General features: G+C 44.9%; 1 protein-coding gene across 6 annotated transcripts in view; it reads left to right on the forward strand.

Moving 5' to 3' along the window:
* Positions 1 to 20,089, forward strand: part of LRRK2 (leucine rich repeat kinase 2) — a 266,308-nt gene that overhangs the window by 6,340 nt on the left and 239,879 nt on the right. For all 6 annotated transcript variants that reach the window (XR_015061544.1, XR_015061545.1, XR_015061546.1 and 3 more), the window contains exons 4-5: positions 9,552 to 9,640; positions 9,780 to 9,914. Coding sequence is in view for 3 of the 6 variants with exons in the window: in XM_085894632.1 (XP_085750758.1) it covers positions 9,552 to 9,640; positions 9,780 to 9,914 (224 nt within the window). In the remaining 3 variants the exon portion in view is untranslated. The remainder of the gene's footprint in view (positions 1 to 9,551; positions 9,641 to 9,779; positions 9,915 to 20,089) is intronic.

Raw genomic sequence — 20,089 nt, forward strand, 5'->3', positions numbered from 1 at the left:
TCCTTGAGTTAGCCGTTATTCTTTACTATCGTTATTTTGAACCAACCACTTCACACAACCACGCTAACCGCAAAGCGCCACCAATTACAACAACCATGATCACCTCAACCCTCATAACCACACCACCGCGTTTCCACCTCGGCACACGGTTGCCAGAGGCCTGGCCTTCGTCGAGAGAAAGCAGGTGGCCCCCGCTCCCCCCTCCCCCGGATGAATGGCGTCTCCACGGTGAATTTCACCCTGCAAGGGACAAAGAGAACTACTGCGGTGGCGCGCGTCCCTAATTTGGCAGGAAAACGCTTCCTTCTGGAAGGAGGGCGGGGCGAGAGCGGGGCGCGGGGGGGGGGCAGAGCGTGGGGAATAAAAAGGGCGCACGGAGCGTTCACTCTCTCTCTCTCTGGAGTTGCTGCTGTGGTTGCTGTCGTTGCTGGTGTGGTTGCTGCCGCTGGACGCAGCGTAAGGAGCTGTGCTGCTGCTGCCGGAACTGCGTGGAGATCTGGGCTCGTGTCTGAGTCAGGAGCTTGGAGTGGTCAGTCGGTGGAGGTCCGGGCATTGCGAAGGAGACGTGGGCTGGATTCGCGGCCCTGTTTGTCGCGCGAACCTGCACGGGCGTGTGGGGAGAGCTCACCTGCCAGGCGGAGGCCCTGAGCTCAACTGTGGCCACGCTAGCTGCCGTGGGGACGGGACGTCGCGACTCGCCCCATCAAGGCACCACGAGGGTGCAGGTAACCTGCAACGGTCTTGTGGGGCCCTTTCGGTCACCAAAGCCCCACGTTATAAGGGCCCACGGGCCCAGTCTGACTCCCTTGTCTGTGAGGGGGTCTTTCTTGCTTTTCTTTTGAGTGAATGTTGTGGTGCCAAGTCTTTCAAGTAGAACTGTTGTTAAGTAAATGTACATAATAACCATAGTCGGTTGTAGTGTTTTTGCCTTGCTCGTGTCTTGTCCCCTTCCCCCATTGATTGCATACCCGCATCCGTGCATCCCTGGTTACGTGTAAAATATTTATGCTTGTGTGAATGTTAACCTGTTCGTCGTGTCCTTTTTTCCCGCATTGAAGTGCCATATTGTTTTTTCGGAATACCAGTTGGTTTTTGAATACCGATAATAGAATCGGGTCTGGCGAGGTCTGGCGATAATACCTGCTCGGTTATCCCAGAACGGAACGAACCGCTTAAGCGGTACGTGTCCAAACAGGCCTTCGCCGAGGTGCGGTCCTTCGGTTTGGTTACCCGCGCGAATACTTGGGTATATCGATATTCGGCGATTGACCCTGTCACGCACGGGTAGAATACGGACTGGGCCGTGGTGTGCGTTGAAGGCACACCCGTGACTGGTTCTCGGTGTTGTCCCGGGAAGTCACGACTGAATTGCTCGTCCGGTGGGCGTGCGGCTGCCATTGGCTAAAGCGGTCGTTCGCACGCTGGGCGGGCGCGAGATTCGTAACTATATATATATATATATATATATATATATATATATATATATATATATATATATATATATATATATATATATATATATATATATTTTAATAACGCTTTGTGAATAGTGAGGAGTTTCCTAGTTTTGATGTCTCATTTATCGATTTCCACTTATGACCAGTTTATTATGCCAAAGCTGTATTGGGATACTGCTACTATGACTTGGTTTATGGCTTTGATTTTGTTCCTTGGAGAAAGGTATGTTTTTTTTCATGATTATCCTTGTTCTCTGCAGGTATTTTTTGGTAATTGTTTTGCGCATTTGTTTGTGATGTGTCTACTCTGAGATATTTGTATGACGTTTCATTCTTTCGCTGCTGTATTTTTGTATTTCGGTCAATTTGTATGTTGCCCATTTTAGTTAGTTTCCCTTGTACAAATGTGTATTTGGCACACTTACCTCAGCCTAATTCCATTTGAATGTTGTCAGAGTGCTGTTGCACTAATTTTAAGTTATTCTGCCAATTTTTCATCATTTCATGTGAAGTTCTTTCAATCATCCATGTACAGTAGATGTACATCATCTTTTATGTCTCCTTGGACATTCTTCTATCGGTTGTTAGGGTGTATTTGTGTCCTGGCTCATCAATGGGGTTGCTCAGTGGGTCCATGGCCAGGCAAAATGGGAGCAGGGAAATGTTATCACCCTGAAAGATCTTGCGTTGTATCTTCACCCCTGGTATTTCAAGGGAATTACAAGGAAATCTAACACAGGTGGAGGCCATTCAGCCCATCATGCATGCGTGAACACCACGCCAACCAATCTACACAAGATCCAAGGAAGAAAATGCAAATTAAAAGAAATTAATTATTAAAATTAATTAATTTACTTGTTTTTATTTTAATTTTAAGTTTTTGTATTTATTTATTATTTTCTTTTTCTTCTTCCCCTCAAGGGAGGGGGCATGGGCTTGGTTAAAAACATACAACATCAACTACACAACACCCCTTGACGAGACCCCCACCAACAGCACTCCGTGCATATGCACACAATCACCCATCAATGTTCAAACGACCTAAACGTCCTGTCAACATCCTTATGCCCCTCAATCTCCATAACTTCCAGGTACCTATCTAATTGTAATTTAAACTTATCTACTTTTTCTGCTGCCACTACTTTTCCAGGGAGGCCATTCCATGCATTAACTACTCTCTGAGTAAAAGTCCCCTACCTGACTACCATCTTTACTCTCCTTTTCTTTACTCTCAGGTTATGGCACCTGGTGCTATCACTGTCTACTCTGTTGAATAATTCATCTACACTTATTTTATCAATACCTTTTGTTATCTTAAACCTCTCTATCATATCTCCTTGTAACCGCCTCCTTTCTGGTGAATAAAGCCCTGTCTCCTTCAGCCGCTCCTCATAACCGAGTCTAACTCGGCCCAGAATCAATCTAGTAGCCCTGCGCTGAACCCTCTCCATGGCATCTATGTCCTTCCGGAACTGTGGTGACCAAAACTGCACACAATATCCTAAATGTGGCCCTCACTAAATTCCTGTACAACGTTAACACCACCGCTTTTGATGTGTAAATGATCCCCCCTCCGAATACAACCTAAAACCCCATTTAATTTACCGAGAGCTGCCTGGCATTGTGCTGCCTGCTTACCTCCCGTATCTATTACCACCCCCAGATCCTTCTCCTGTGTGACATGCTCCAAAATTACCCCTTGCTTCCTGTAATCTCTATTTTCATTGTTCTTTCCCATCCCCAACACCTTACACGTACTCAGGTTAAACTTCATCTGCCAATCTTTTGCCCAATCTATGCAAGTATCAATACTTTCCTGAATCTTATCACCACCCCCTCTGCTATCCACTTTACCTCCAAGCTTTGTATCATCTGTAAATTTTGAAATCTTACTCTTTACCCCATTATCCAAATCATTGAGGTAAATAATGAATAGTAATGGTCTGAGTACTGATCCCTGAGGTACCCCGCTACTTACATCCTCCCACTCACAGCTACTCTTTCCTTCCTCCCACGAAACCAGTTTGTAATCCCATTAGCGACCTGACCAGCCACACCACAAGCCCTCACTTTAGCAAACAACCTCCGATGTAGTACCTTTATTAAATGCCTTCTTAAATTCTAGATATACCATGTCCACTGCCTTTCCCTCATCCACCCAATCACACACTGCTTCATATAACTCTGAAAGATTTGTTTAACAGGAACTACTTGTGGTAAACCCATGCTGACGACCTTTAATTAGTTTGTATTTGTTTAAATGGTTCCTCATCCAGTCCTTAATTAATGTCTCCAACACCTTCCCCTTCCCCACAACTGAAGTCAAACTAACATGTCTTTCGTTCCCCAATTCTTCTCTGGATCCTTTATTAATAAATAATGGTGTTACATTTGCTACTCTCCAATCCTCTGGTACCTGTCCTGACTCCAGTGAACTATTGAAAATATCCGTTAACATCTCGCTTACCTGCTCAGCCACCTCCATCAATACTGTCGGGTACATATTATCTGGACCCGGAAACTTATCTACTCTTCGATTACCGAGCTGTTCCTTTACTTCCTCCACTCCAACCTGGATGTTCTGTAAAAGCCCTTTCTCACCTCCTTGATAAATACTCTCAGCTATTGGCAATTCTCCTGACTGTTCTTGTGTAAAAGTTGAAGCAAAATACCTGTTTAATAAGCCTGCCATCTCACTTTCATCACTAACCACTCTCCTGGTGCTCTTCCTCAATGGGCCCACACTGGTCCTAACCTGTTCTTTTCCCCTGATATACTTAAAGAAAGCCTTGCTATTATGATTAATATTCTTCGCCATGTCCTTCACATACTCTCTTTTGGCTTGCCGAGTTCTTTTCTTAACTTCCTTCTGTTTCCTAAAATTGAATGCGATGATGATAAGATTTCGATATTTGCTTCTGTGTGTTGTAATATCGGTGTGCTATTCCAGTGTGTTTTATATATTTTTTTATCTTTGATCACAGGCTCGTAATGGAGCTGCCACTCACACACTTCACACACTTGGACGTACAGACGAGATAAACACAGCTACTAAGTTTGGGGAAAGTGCTGTCACTTCCCAGGATACTCTGAGTACCAGCAATGCACCACATTTCTTACTACACTCAGTGGGGCATTTTCTCAGGAGGAATTTCTTCCTCCACATCAATGCCATGCTATGGGGATTGTCCATGCTTTTATCCTTTTAAATGCTGAACATCAAGCGAGAAAGCAGCACATACCATTTTAAAAAAGTTGTTGGTGTGACTTCGCCGGCGTTTGAACTGCAGACCTCCCACACTCTCTGCAGACGCTCTAACCATTACACCACTGAGTCTGGCGTTCCGTTGCTTTCTCAATCAGTTTGACTATTTGGGGGGTTGATCTTGTATACCTGCATGCATTTTATCATCCATGAATGTGGAACACTATCAAAAGCTGTTTTGTAGTCTATCCAGGCTGTGGACGAGTTATTCTCGTTTTACAGTTTTTGAGTATGGCCGTGTTTAGTAGGAGGTGATCTATTGTTCCAGAACATCTTCTCCTACATCCGTTCTCTTCTGCCTTTTGACCTCCTTGTGTTTGGTTGTGGTGCATAGGTTCTGTGATTATTTTCGTCAGAAGTTTGTATTGTCTTGGTCGATACTTATGAGGTAATTGGGTTTCTTCAGATTTTGAGATGACCATTCTGCTTCCTTCTGTGAGCCATTCATCCATTACCTTTTCCTCTTGGACAAGTTCGTTGAATGCTCGAGCACAGTGATTGTGGAGACCATCGAGTTGGTTGAGCCAAAACTCTGGAATTCAATCTGGGCTATGGCTTTTCAAATTAGTCAATTTATCAAGTTGTTTTTAAATTTTCTTCATGAATTATGACTGGAGGCATTTCCATTTGAAGTTGCTTTTTATTAGCCCCCCGCCCCATTGGACTTAGTCCAAAACGGGGGCGTATGGATTTGGTCTCGAGTTTGGTGTCCGTGCGTGCGTTTGTGTGTGCGTCCGCAACCATATCTCGGACATGTGTGGACCGATTTTATTCATACTTCACACAAAGCCGACACATGATTGTATACATATGTACGCCATGTTTTTTTTTTTTTGACATTACATCCAAGATGACCGACCGGCGGCCTATTGAGTTGCAAAAAAAAAAACCTGCTGGTGAACACGTCCTCAACCATTTCTCGGACATACATTTACCAATCTTGTTCAAACTGAGAACAAGATAAGGAATGATGGCTTACATGTGCACGTAATTTATTTTTGGAGAACAGATCCAAGATGGCTGACTGGTGGCCATTTTATGACTTGAACATTTCACCATCCATTTCTCTGACATGCATGTTCCGATTTTGTTCAAACTTGGCACAATCACAGTACGTGATGGCACACATGTGCACCTCATTTTATTTTGCGATCTGATCAAAGATGGTAGACTGGCGGTAATTTTAGTTGTAAAAAACCCGATGTTCAACACGTCCTCAACCATTTCTTAGACACGCATTTACCGATCTTGCTCAAACTTGGCACACATGTAAGGAATGATGGCTTATATAAGCACGTCATGCTTTTTTGAGATCAGATCCAAGATGGCTGACTGGTGGCCATTTCCGTTGTAAAAAAAACCTGATGTTGAACACGCTTCAACCATTTCTCGGGCAAGCATTTACCGATGCTATTCAAACTTGGCACGCAGATAACGAATGATGGCTTACATACACACATCTTTTTTTTTTTTCAAGAACATATCCAATATGGCCGACTGGTGGCCATTTTGTTACTTAAATATGTCCCCAACCATTTCCTTGACATGCATGGTCCGATTTTGTGATTTTGACCAGCTGTTAGCTGGATGTCAGGGGTGTTACAATCTCTATTGCTGACCCTCCAATCAACTGTGATCCACCTTCGTTTGTGGAAACACAGACTGCGGTGAACCAGTTAAAATGGGATAAAGCTCCTGGGATCTTGGCTTTCTTGCTAAACTTCTCAAGGCTGGTGGAAATGCTGTACCTGTGTGATTGCCTGCAGTTCTGTGCTCTGCCTGGAACATAGGCATCATCCCAACTGACTGGAAGAGGGGCCTTGTTGTCCCTCTCTGGAAAGGGAAGGGTGATCACCAAGACTGCAACAACAACCGAGGGGTGAGGCTGCTCAGTGCTGGGCAAGGTCTTTGCTCGGATAATTCTTGATAGGGTTCGCCACCATCTGCTAGAGCACCAGCATCCAGTGCAGTCAGGCTTTACACCAAAGAGGTCAACGATTGACCGTATCCTTGCTCTTTGGGTCCTCACTGAACGCATACAAGAGTTTCGGCAGGGGCTGCTTGCAGCCGATGTTGATCTCTGCAAAACATTCGATTCGGTGAATCGGGATGTTCTCTGGAGGATTCTTGGTCTTCGTGTTTGGTGCCGCCAAAACTGAACAATCTCAAGTCTGAACTAAACTATATTCTGGTACTGAGAGTGCTGTGAGATGTGATGGTACCTGGTACAGAGTGATCATCTGAGAGTGTTGTGAGATGTGGTGGTACCTGGTACTGAGAGTGATCATATGAGAGTGCTGTGAGATGTGGTGGTGCCTGGTACTGCAAGTGATCTAAACTTCTCAAGGCTGGTGGAAATGCTGTACCCGTGTGATTGCATGCAGTTCTGTGCTCTGCTGACTTATTCTGACTTATTTTCAGTTGTTACTGGAGTTTGTCAGGGGTGTGTACTGGCCCCCACACTTTTCAGCGCTTGTATGGACTGAATTCTGAGGAGGATGTCGGAGAGATCAAGCTGCGGTGCATCGTTTGGGAATGTCAAGGTCCCTGACGTTGATTTCGTAAATGATGCAGTCATCTTTGCGGAGACTCTAGATATCCTTTTGGGGGTCCTCAAGGTGCTGAATGAGGAGTCTGAGCCACTGGGATTACGGGTTTCTTTGGTCAAAACTAAGATCCAGGCTTTCAATGACATCTTGGTTGCTGCTTTCTTGTTTGTACCTGTTTGTGGTGAGGATGTTGAGGTCACAGAGAGATTCCCTTGCCTTGGCAGTGATGTTAATGTCTCTGCTGGCTGTGAGCTGGAGGTCAAGAGACATCTGGGTCAGGCCTGGGGAGTCATGGATTCACTGGATCATGGGGTGTGGCGCTGCCGGTACCTTTGCGGGAGGATGAAAGTCTGAGTCTTCAGGTCCTTGGTGCTTCCAGTCTTGCTCTATGGATGCGAGACTTGGACTCTGACCAGGGATCTGAGATGGCAACTTAATTCCTTTGGTACCAGGTCTCTTCGGAGAATCCTTGGCTATCGCTGGTCAGACTTTGTGTCGAACGAGCGGTTGCTAAGAGAGACTCAAATGAGATTTGTTGCCTGCATAGTCCGTGAGCGTCAGATGCGGCTGTATAGACACGTGGCTCATTTTCCTGATGGTGATCCTGCTCACCAGATACTCTCAGTGAGGGAGCTTCATGAGTGGAGGAGGCCAATGGGCCAACCACGTGCCTCGTGGTTGCAGCATTGATCAGCATCTCAAGGAGATGGGGGTGGCCAGACGGAGGTCCCTGGAGTAACAGCAGGAAGTGGACGTAGCAACGTGCTGCTCTGGTGCATGCTCCCATACCTGACCTGACATAGCTGTTTCTCGTCCTGCTTCACATCATCTCTCCTCCCTGAGAGTCCTTTCAGTTGTGGTAGTTCATTCAATGCATCATTGAGCCTTTCAGTTTTTGGAAAAGTATCAGTTACTGTGGAACTTCACTTAATAATGTTGTGGGATATGTTTGTTCCTGAAATTCGGTGATTAATTATTTCGCATACCACTCTATATCAGCAAGACAAGGCTTCCTGCGACTCTGCTTCAAATATGTGACGGTTCTTGAATGATGTCTTCCCAGACAAGTGGATCGGTGTACATAGACCAATTGCTTGGCCACCTCTTTCACTTGACCATTCCTCATTAGACTATTTTGTTATGAGGCTATGCTAACTCTCTTGTTTACAATCAAAACCAAGTTCTTTTGATGAACTTGGGGCTACGATCACAAATGCAATTCATGAAATTACTCAGCAGCAACTGGAAAATATTCTCAACAAGCTGGAAAATCAGATTGAACGATGTATTACAAAAGGTTGCAGTTATGTTGAAGCCTAAAAATTTGAACTGTATTTTGTAAAAACTTGATAAATGATGCTTTCATGCACTCTCATGGGTTCATCATATGTTATAAAAGTTCAAAGTTGCACAAGGACTTTATGTACTCCCTGTATACTGGTATGTGATTATTTTTTTAGCGTAGGCTATGTATAAATGATAGAATATATAATCAGGCTAAGTAGCATAATGGTTGGAGGGAGTGTCGACTCTGAGTTTTGGAGGTCAAACCTCGGTTCGAATCAGCAAGTTATACCGAAGACTTTAAAAAAAAATAAAAAGGTATGTGCTGCTTCCTTCCTCTTTCTTGTCGCTCAGCATTTAAAAAGGATAGAGCATGGGCAAACAATGCTGGGAAGGCAATGGCAAATCAACAAGTGTAACCCTTTTCAAAAAACCGTTTCAGCAGCACCGACACTATATGAACAGTGTGTGTGTGTGTGTGTGTGTGTGTGTGTGTGTGTGTGTGTGTGTGTGTGTGTGTGTGTGTGTATATGTGTGTGTGTGTGTGTGTGTGTGTGTGTGTGTGTGTGTGTGTGTGTGTGTGTGTGTGTGTGTGTGTGTGTACATATATATATATATATATATATATATATATATATATATATATATATATATATATATATATATACATATACATACAAAATCATGTATCAATAAGTGTGAATATAATATATGATGTATAACTATCAGAAATCACATATAATATGTATAATCATGTATCGTGTTTGTGTGCGTGATATTGAGGGGAAGTTAGGAAGGAAGAATCGGTGGTTGAACCAGGAACAAATGTTTCCTCAAACTTTGGTTTTGAATCAGAAGGAAGAAGTGGGGAAAGCATCAGTGAAAACAATTTTAATCGAAATTGGCATCATCATAATGTGACAATTACTTGTTCTTTTGTTGTGTTGGAGCTTTGATGCATATCGTGACAATGGGTCCTCTGATGTGTGTTTTCAGAACAATCCTGAAGTTGTTGACGAATTACATCTTAGAAGCCGAAATTCCTGCGATGGGAATACAAGTTCTTTCATTTCTGTGCAAATCAGGTGAAGTTTCTTTTGAATTGAAAGCCGAAGAATGTGCCAAGAAACATCCTTCCATCAATTTTTTTTTCGCTTTGTGAACTATTTGCTGTATATCCCAAGGTCACTAACTTAATTTCCCAAACTCTGATCCTTACCTCAGAGGTTTTCCTTGGATTGATCCTTCAATATCCTGTCGATGTGTTTACTGCCGTGGTCGTCATGATGAAAACCTTTCCAAATAACGAAACGATCCAGGGACGCAGCTGCATGTTCCTCAACATGTTTCTCCAAAAAGGTGCTCGTATGGGTCTTGGGCTTATCCAGTTTGATCTCCAAGCAATGAATCTGAACACTAAGCTCATGAAGCTGGGGGATCTGAGGTTTAAATCCCCGTATCCTTTGTTGATTTGTCCATCTAATAATTTCCTTGTAATTCATTTAACGGTGTTTGTGTTCAAGCTCCTCCATGAGCCTTGTTTGAATGAGTTTCCCTCCTCCCCCCCCCCCCCCGAGCCTTTTAAACAATTTGTACTTTTATATTTACTTTCCTCCATTCAGACAGACAAACAACTTCTGCCTCAATATCTGGAGTCTGGAGAAAAGTTCGGTCTGGTAAAATGAGTGACAGTCCTAAATTATCGCAGTGATATAATGGGTTACAAGTGGCCGTATTGGGTTTATTTTAGATTGAGCCTTTTGAACATGAAAGGGAATCAACTTGGTATCTAAAATGGAGTCTGTGAGGATCAAAGGACAGAACTGTGAAGGTCAAAATGATTTGAACTTTTGAACCCAAAACAGAGTTCAATCCGTTTGCTTTTTAAATAAATGAGTCAATGGATGCACTTTTTGAGATGGTGATGGAATATCCGAAAACCAGCTGGAACGTGTGAACGAACGTGAAGACCAATTAATTCATTAATTTTGTCTTGATTCATGAGTATTCATAAAAAAGTCCTTTGATCAAAATAAGACACAAGCTTACAATCAACATACAAATCCAAAGAAAGTAAATAATTTGCACCGTAATTTATAATCTAACGACATTATTATAGACAAAACAGTTCACCCGGAAGGAACCCTCCCTCCCCCCCCCCCACAAAAAAAAATCAAGACTTCAACATGACAGAAGAATCCTTTAACATTTACACAAATAATACTGTATATCAGATCCTTACACTCTGCCTCGTTCAGAATTCTATTGCCAAACCTATGACGATGTCTCATTTGAACTAACTCCTTAATCTGTTCAACTATCCTTTTCGCTTCACTCCTCCCGCTCCATACTGCCTTCAATTTGTTAAAACTCCGTCCCATACTTTTCTTGTAAAAACCGAATATTCCCATCACAGAATGAGCACCACCCACCTGGCTCGTGCCAGAAATGCATGACACTGTATCATGAGTAGAATTTAAAGCATTTTTTTTCAAAAGATAAACAATGCGACTCAGGATCCTCTCACACATGTGATTGTGAGAGAGAGAAAACGACATTGTGTTTGCCGTGGGTTTTTCCAGACTCTACGAATAGATATGTTGCAGTATAAAGTCTTTTACATGACTTTATACTGCAACATTATTTCTGAAACGGAATAATCTTGTTATATGAATTTGCAAACATCTAAAATTATACAAAAAATATAATGCACTGTCGTTAAAGTCTCCAACACACGTGTATATATCAAATACATAAATATTACTTGTTAAACAATGACCGAAATGAATGACTTCAAGGACATTAATTAACTACCCATTAATCGTGATCATTAATTGGGAAGATTTAAGTCGTCTGGAACCTCAGGGGTAAGCACTGGGACCATTATTATTCGCAATTTAAATAAACGATTTGGACGGGGATTAAGAGTCGCCTTCCTGAAGTTGCAGATGACATGAAGCTTGGAGGTAAGGTAGATAGCAGAGAGGATGGTGATCAGATTCAGGAACGTCTAGACACTTTAATAGATTGGGCAAAAGATTGACAGATACAGTTTAACGTAAAGAAATGTCAGGTGCTTGGGATGGGTAAGAATAATGAAAAGAGATTACATGATGCACGGGGCAATCTTGGAGTACTTCACACTGGAGAAGGGTCTGGGGGTGGTAAGAGATACAGGTGTGTGGGGCTGAGCAGACAGGGCAGTGCGAGGCAGCTATAGGTAAAGCTAGCAGGGTTTTAGGTTGTATTTGTAGGGGTTTATAAATTTTTAATCAAGTAATGTTATCACTGTACAGGAATTTAGTGAGGCCCCATCTGGGTGGTTCAGCATCAAGCAACTATATTGATAGATTGATGCCAGGGCTAGTTCGACTGAGCTATGAGGATTGATTGAAAGAGAGAGGACTTTTTACATTATAAAGGAGACAAGTGCGATGAGATCTGATGGAGATGTTTAAAATTATTTTTAAAAGCGAAGCCAAGTGGCATCCTCATGCGCCAAAGTTCCTTGTGTGTCCTTCTTTATCCATGTATATCCCTGGATCCATCACGTCCTTAACATTACAACGGAACACTATAAATTGACTCTTCATAAATAAACTGAACATTAAATTGTGAAGCATATAATCAATGCAAATATTCACCATCTCACGATGCAAGAAACGCTCAGTGACAACAGTGTCAGATCATCTGCATATGCAAATTCTCCAGCAAATACATTGCATACCTAACATCCCTTCCCATTAATCGTGAACTCATGTAGAAAGTAACCTATCAATGCACACACAAAACACACATGGAGAAATAACTGCACCCTCTGTAACACCATGTGATACAGTGAAATAATCAGTATAATCACCATTCCATCTTAACCTCAGCCTTAGAATTAATGGATATTTTAAAAAAGAAGAATGGGTATTTTAAAAACAATTTGGAACTGGCTGCACCCCATTGTGCTGCTGAGCATGCTGTCAGGTGACATCCTATGCCAGAGCATCGATGTAGACAGCATTGCCAAATATTCACTTATTGTACCCTTTTGCATGTCTAATATGGTCAGACGTTATTCTGGTGACATCTCGGTTTTTAAATAATTTAACTTTAGAATAGCATTCATTATTTCCTTACCCCCAATAACATGATCACATTGTACAACTGTTATCCTCCCTGCACAGTACAATTATTCCTTTCCACAAGTTGCTCCATATTTGCAATATTAAAGCCCACACCATTATACATGGTGTCCACAAATTACTGTTCCAAATTCAAATCGTAATTAAAAAAAAAAGAAATGGGATGCAATGATGTGGTTTGCTGCGTGTGAAAAAACATTGCCTTGATTTGTTAAGATCATCATCTGAATCGGAATGGAGTTATGGGGACTGCACTCAAACGACTCACGAACATGTTCATGTAATGTCCTCACCATTTGTACTTGTTCGGTTGATCCTTCCTCTGCAGGATGTTACGATTCTCCATCAACTTTTTGTGCCACTCACGAGTCTTTTTTTTTTCTTCTGTCGGTTGTTCCGAAGCTTTGATGAACCTGTGCATCTGATTTGGTCTCTATAAACCAGGCAACACTGCGCTTTTTCTTATGGGGACACCATTTGTAGTGAAATGTAACATCGCATGTGTGAAGAGACTCCTCAAAATTAGGAAAAAGGCAATAAAACTTTGAGAAATGTTCTTTAACACGCAGCAAACCACATCGTTGTATCCCATTTCTTGAAATCCTTCTTGTGGTTTGAATTTGAAACGGTAATTTGTGGACACCCTGAATAACCTTTCAAATTTTGTGGCAAATATTTCTGCAATATTTTCTTGACTCTTAATACCATCCACGAACATTTGTTTTCTTTCTATACTTTCTTATCTCAGCCCAGAACGACTTTCAGTTAGCCTCTATAACTGCAGTGGCCATTTTATCACACTTGTCTGCTCTGAATGTGTAATTACCATTTTACACACCTTTTAATACTTTGCCATAGTCTTGCGTTTCAGTTCAAAAAGTAAACCATCTTTAGGACGTCCATTCTCCATCAATACCTTGTATCAAAATAGTGCTCCCCTATTCCTCAATATACCTGTTCCAACCAAGTAGCACATTATATTGTTGTGGTTGACGAAATTCACAAACCACCATTCAGGTCCCTTAGGTGAGATATCTCTGTAAGTATATGTGTAGTTAGGCCCAAACCCGTTGTCTAGAGGGAATAAATGTCATTCACTCGGGCTGCGACTCTTCAGGATAGCCGTTTTTCTTTTACTATCTTTATTTTGGACCAGCCGCCATTATTACCACCACCAACCACGTCTCAACAGCCATCACACAACAACCACCAACCACAACGCCGCTTCACAACAACAACCACCAACCACAACGCCGCTTCACAACAACAACCACCAACCACAACGCCGCTTCACAACAACAACCACCAACCACAACGCCGCTTCACAACAACAACCACCAACCACAACGCCGCTTCACCACAACCGCCACGACCTTTACCGTCACAACTCGCCACCATCGCATCCACACCATCTCGCGCCACTCGTGGGCACCGATACTGGACTCGTGCAGGGCATGCACCGAGCAGCGTATTCAAAAACATCACGGACTTTCCGCAGAAAACGGATCAAAAACGACTCACGCCCACTTTTGTTCCGTCCAATCGGAGAGCGTGGGCGATTTGGCCCCGCCTCCAGGGCGTTGGAGTGAGGACGCTATATGCAAATTCATGGATCAAAAAGCATTCACGCCCACTTTTCCTCGGTCCAATGGGGAGCCAGTTCGAGAGGTGAAGGGTCGGAGGCAGAGGGTCAAGGGTGAAAGAGCGAAGCCACGGGGCTTATATAAACGGCTGCGTTCGTCAGTAAAGGCAGTTGTGCGGAGTTCAAGAGAGTCGTCGGTGGAGCTGGAAAGAAGTGGGAGAAGTCAAGAGTGAAGAGTTGGGACGAGCCAAGAGAGGAGACGGAGAGGGCGAGTAGACGGAGCTGTGGAGAGGTGGCGGCGGCGAAGGCGGATGAGGGGGTGCTCGCGTCGGTGCCGGGAGCTGCAGAGGGAGAGGCCAGCAACGCGACCGAGGTTGAGGAGGAGACGCTCGCCGCGGGACCCGAGTCAGGGTGATATCCGCCACCCCCCGAGCATCAACAACCCCCCTCCTGTTTCCCCCCGCGCTGAGATAGTGCGACAAAGGGGGCCCCTTTCCCACCCCCTACCAGACACTGTCCGCGAGGCCCGCGGAGTTGAGGCACCACCGCCACTTCGCGTCTCATCATCAGACGGGTAGGCCCGACCCGGTCTCGGCCCCAGGCCCGCCTCATCCTTGAGGGTGGTTCTTTTTCTTTTGTTTTGGGTACATGTGTTGTCGGCGCCGTCTGTGAAGTAAAATTGTATAAGTGTTGCCGTGTGCTCGGTAGTCGGATAGATCTGCATTGTTGCATTTGCTTTTTGTGTAATATTGCATTGTCTTCTTCTTTTACATGTGCTTTTGGTGGAATTGTATATGTGTGCTTTCCGTTCATCGCGAAATAAATGTGAATTATGTTGAACTGTTTTCCCGCTTCGCTTCGTCTTTTCTTTCATTGAATCTCCATCTTGCTTCACGTAAAGGGTTGGTCGTGGGCTAAAACGCCCGATAATTAATCGAACCGTCGAGGCCGACGAATAACACCGCTCGGTTATCCCGATAGTACGGAACGGGTCGCTTAAAGTGGCCCGTGTCCGAAGTCGACCTGCGGCAAGGTGCGATCGCCCGGTCTACCCTCCGTGTGGGTACTTAGGTAGGTCGAATTTGGCGAGCAACCCTATCCCACGCGGGGGCCGATTGGCACGATCGTGGTGAGACCGAAAGGTCCACCCGTGACTAGTTCCCGGCGTTAGTCCGAGAGGATCACCACTGGATTGTCCGTCCGGTGGGCGACGTGCCGCGATTCGAGTTACGTGGCCGTTCGCACGCCGGCGGGCGCGAATCCGCAACAATATGTTGGTGATCTCTGTCCAGGAATAACCGAATCTGCTATCCTTATCATTACACGTACAATATCATCATGAAATGAACTAATATGTAGTTGTATGATGTTGCACTCATAATCTTTCCCAACACGGATGCTCACGCAATATACTTTTGTGCAATCTACATCTCTTACAGATGCAAACTTCCAATTTACTTTCCGACTGCTTTCACTGAACTTTAAATCCTGGCCTCATTATGAAACCTTCACTTTCAAAATACTACACACTGAGGTGCTGTATGGTCGGAAAAATTGTGTACACCATCGACACTTTCAAACACCTGTAGAGCATTCACTGGATTCTTAGATACCAAAATATTGTTACGGTTGTGGAAATTTGCAAACCACCATTCAGGTCCCGTATGTGAGATATCTCTGTAAGTTCATGTGTAGTTAGCCCAAACCCGTCGTTTAGAGGGAATAAATGTGATTCATTCGGGCTGCGATGCTTTGAGATAGTCGTTTTTCTGTTCTATCTTTATTTTGAACCAACCACGTCTCAAACGCCATCACACAACAACCACCAACCGCAACTCCGCTTCACAACAACAACAACAACGCCAACAGCCACGATCTTTACCTTCACAAATCGCTCCCACAAACATCGCATCACCGCCATTCGAAACGGCACCATGGCCATAAACCACCACCATAAACCCTCCACCACCTTCACCTCTCTCCTTCTGCGGCCATTCCCACACCACCTGTGAGCACGGAGCGTCAGGCTGTCCTGGGCTCGTACGGGACGCGCGCCGAGCTGCGAGTGCAAAATGCGGCCTTTCCGAGGAGAATTCGGATCAGGAATGCTACACGCCCACTTCTGATCCGTCCAATCAGCAAGCGCGGGGCGGTTTGGCCCCGCCTCCAGGCGCGTCGGTGTAGAATCGAGATATGCAAATTCTAGGATCAGGGGAGGTTCACGCCCCTTTTTCTCCGTCCAATAGGCGAGCGTGGCTTCACCCCCGAGCTCGTTCTGATCCAGAAATTTGCATATGGGTTCTCCTGCTGGCCTATAAAGCGCCGAGCGCAAGGCGAATCGGAGAGTAGAGTCAGCTTTGGTCGAGTCGGTCTCGGCAGAGGCGGTTTTGGAAGAGCGGAGATAATTAATCGGAACCGTCGAGGCCGACGATAACACCGCTCGGTTATCCCGATAGTACGGAACGGGTCGCTTAAGTGGCCCGTGTCCGGAGTCGACCTGCGGAGAGGTGCGATCGCCCGGTCTACCCTCCGTGTGGGTACTTAGGTAGGTCGAGTTTGGCGAACAACCCTATCCCACGCGGGGGGCCGATTGGAACGATTGTGGTGAGGCCGAAAGGCCCGCCCGTGACTAGCTCCCGGCGTTAGTCCGAGAGGGTCACGACAGAATTGTCCGTCCGGTGGGCGACGTGCCGCGATTCGAGTTACGTGGCCGTTCGCACGCCGGCGGGTGCGAATTCGCAACAATATAGTCAATCAAACATATTTCCCCCCACTACCTTTGCTGCAGAAAGTAAAATGAATTTCACAACATGGATTGTTCGAAAGTCTTTATTGTTATGCTTATAAATGGTTTCAATGCAGCTTGTTTTATGAATCAAGACTGGAAGGGTTCGTAAAGAGAATGTATGGCACAAGTACTTCATGATTGAATATGATTGAAAATAACTCTTTGTTGAATCGTGGAAATTAAAGGCAAAAGAGGAACTTTTGTAATTTTGACTTCATATTGTTGTTGTTAGTGGGGAATAACCCATTCTTACAGATGGGTTAATTCCCCAAGAATTGGAATCATTTCATATGACTTGTAATACTCCCTCCCACTATTAGTGGCGCTATACTAGTGTTTCGGTTGTGGAAATTCGCATTACACCATAAAGAGTCCTCAGGTGAGATATCTCGATAAGTCCATGTGTAGTTAGCCCACACCCGTTGTATAGAGGGAATTTATGTGATTCATCCGGGCTGCGACGCTTTGAGTTCGCCATTTTTTTCTTTCTCTATTGTTATTTTCGACCATTAAGCTGCCAACAACGCAAACAGCCACTACCTTTACCTTCACAACTCCATCCCGCAAACATCGCTTCACCGCCATTCCCAAACGACACCATAACCATCAAACCACCACAGAAAGCCCTCCACCACCTTCGCCTTTCTCCTTCACAACCAACAACCGCACCACCTGTGAACACTGAATGTCGGGCTGTCGAGGGCCTGTTCGGCGATTGGTGCCAAACGCACCGAGCCGCGAGCGCGAATGGCGGCCTTTCCGAGGGGAAAATTCGGATCCAAAATGCTTCACGCCCACTTCCCCTCCGTCCAATGGGCGAACGCGAGGCGGCTTGGCCCCGCCTCCAAGCGCGTGTATGTGAAGTCCATTTATGCAAATATGCGGATCAAGAGAGGTTCACGCCCCTTTTTGCCCGACCAATGGCTGAACAGAGGGTGGCGTGGCCCCGCCTCCAATCGCGTTTTGATCCGTATATTTGCATATCGGCTCCTCCTGAGACCTATAAAGATACGAGCGCAAGGCGACTCGCGGGCGGGAGTGTGGAACTAAAAGAGGGTTAAGTTGAGCTTGGAGAGAAGTTGCGGAGGAGTTACAGGGAAGACGGCGGACGGCGACGAGGTTGCGGTGTGGGGGTCGCTCGACTCGTCGCGGGATCCAGGCCAGCCAGCCATACCCCTCTCCCTGAGCATCAACGATTTCCCCCCCCCCCCCCCCACTCGCGCTGAGATATTGCCGAGGGGGCCCCCGTTCCTCCCCCACTCTAAACGTGGTGCCAACAAGACCGCTCGCACAGAGCATGCCGGAGAGGACTCGCCGACCACGCCAGGGCACGGAGTCGGGGCGCAGCGGCGCGAACATTGCGGCTTGCCCGCCATCGCATCACGAGGACGCGGGTAAGACCTCCCCGGTCTTGTGGACCTGGCCGATCCTCCAGGATTCACGTACATTTGGTCTGCGGACCTGTCTGCCTCCTCACCTGTGAGGGTGGCTTTCTTTTTCCTTTGCTTTTTGTGTAAATGCTTGTGGTGGCGCCGTCTGTTAAGTAAAACTGTGTAAGTGTTGCTGTGTGTCGGTCGGAGTTGGTAGTATCTCTCTTTTACTGTTTCGTTCTGTGCTTGAATACGTGCCTTTTATTATCATTACTGTGACTGAATACGTGCCTTCTCTGCTGTCTGCGTGTGTGAAATAAATGTGCTTGTTCAATTGTTCCCGCTTTGCTTCGTCTCCTTCCTTTTGTTGACTCTCCATCCTGCATCGCGTAAGAGATTGGTCGTGGGTGTAAGCTCCCGGTAACTAATCTGAACCTTCGAGGTCGACGATAACTCCGTTCGGTTATCTCTGCAGTATGGAACGAACCGCTTAAGCGGTTCGTGTCCGAAGTCGACCTGCGGCGAGGTACGATCGCCCAATTAACCATCCGTGTAGGTACTTAGGTAGGTCGAGTTTGGCGAACAACCCTATCCTACGCGGGTGGCCGATTGGCAAGATTGTGGTGAGGTCGAAAGACCCACCCGTGACTAGCTCCCGGCGTTGTTCCAAGAGGGTCACGACTGAATTGTCCATCCGGTGGGTGACGTGCCACGATTCGAGTTACGTTGCCGATCGCACGCCGGCGGGCGCGAATTCGCAACACTATATTTACACAGAGAGAATTGGGATCCTCCTGCAACTTTGAGATATATATATATATATATATATATATATATATATATATATATATATATATATATATATATATATATATATATATATATACATGTGTATATATATATATATATATATATATATATATATATATATATATATATATATTTACCACTTAAAACCTTAAAGTGCACACCGTGAGTACAACAGAATTTTCATCTCGTTCAGTTCAGGAATGTATAGAAGTCAAACAAGAACAAACAAATATAGACACTTGCATTATAGTATTGTTATGTGGATAGGGGGAGTGTTCATAGCTCGACTGTGGTAAGTGGAGTATGGTACGTGTGTTTTGAGTAGATATATATTTCAATGTAACAGGGACCTGCCAGAGTAAGTCGTTTGTTGCATGTGATGCTGAGGACGGCTGCGTATGTAATTTATGAGAGTGGTACTCATATACTATAGTTGGTAACAGGTCCTACCACAGTAGTCTTCAGTGAATTACTTCAGGAAAGGAATTATTTTTGCTTGGGATGGGTATTAGTTCACAGGTGTCTTCCATCCTTGGATGCATAGCCAGGTGGTTGTGCGAGTCGTCAGTCATATATCATGCATATGTTGTCTATTTTCAGCATATGTTGTTTCAGAGAAGAATGTAAAATGTTCACACTTCGAAGCACTGAAGTGAAGCACACTATCTTCTTTATTTCTAGCCTCGAAGTCTTCACTGTCTCTGCACTTTCTCATATTTATTGGCTCTGGGTGATCCATTACTCATCTTTGGACGGTATCAGTCAATGTTATCTTTAAGAAAGAAACGCTGACACTAGCATCGGTGCCACCACCAATAATGATGTGGCTACATGAGGTACCGCAATCGAAC

The sequence above is a fragment of the Eptatretus burgeri genome, chromosome 9 (assembly GCF_056783735.1).
Source record: "Eptatretus burgeri isolate ZD-2024b chromosome 9, Ebu_testis_v1, whole genome shotgun sequence".
Taxonomy (NCBI): Eukaryota; Metazoa; Chordata; class Myxini; order Myxiniformes; family Myxinidae; genus Eptatretus; species Eptatretus burgeri.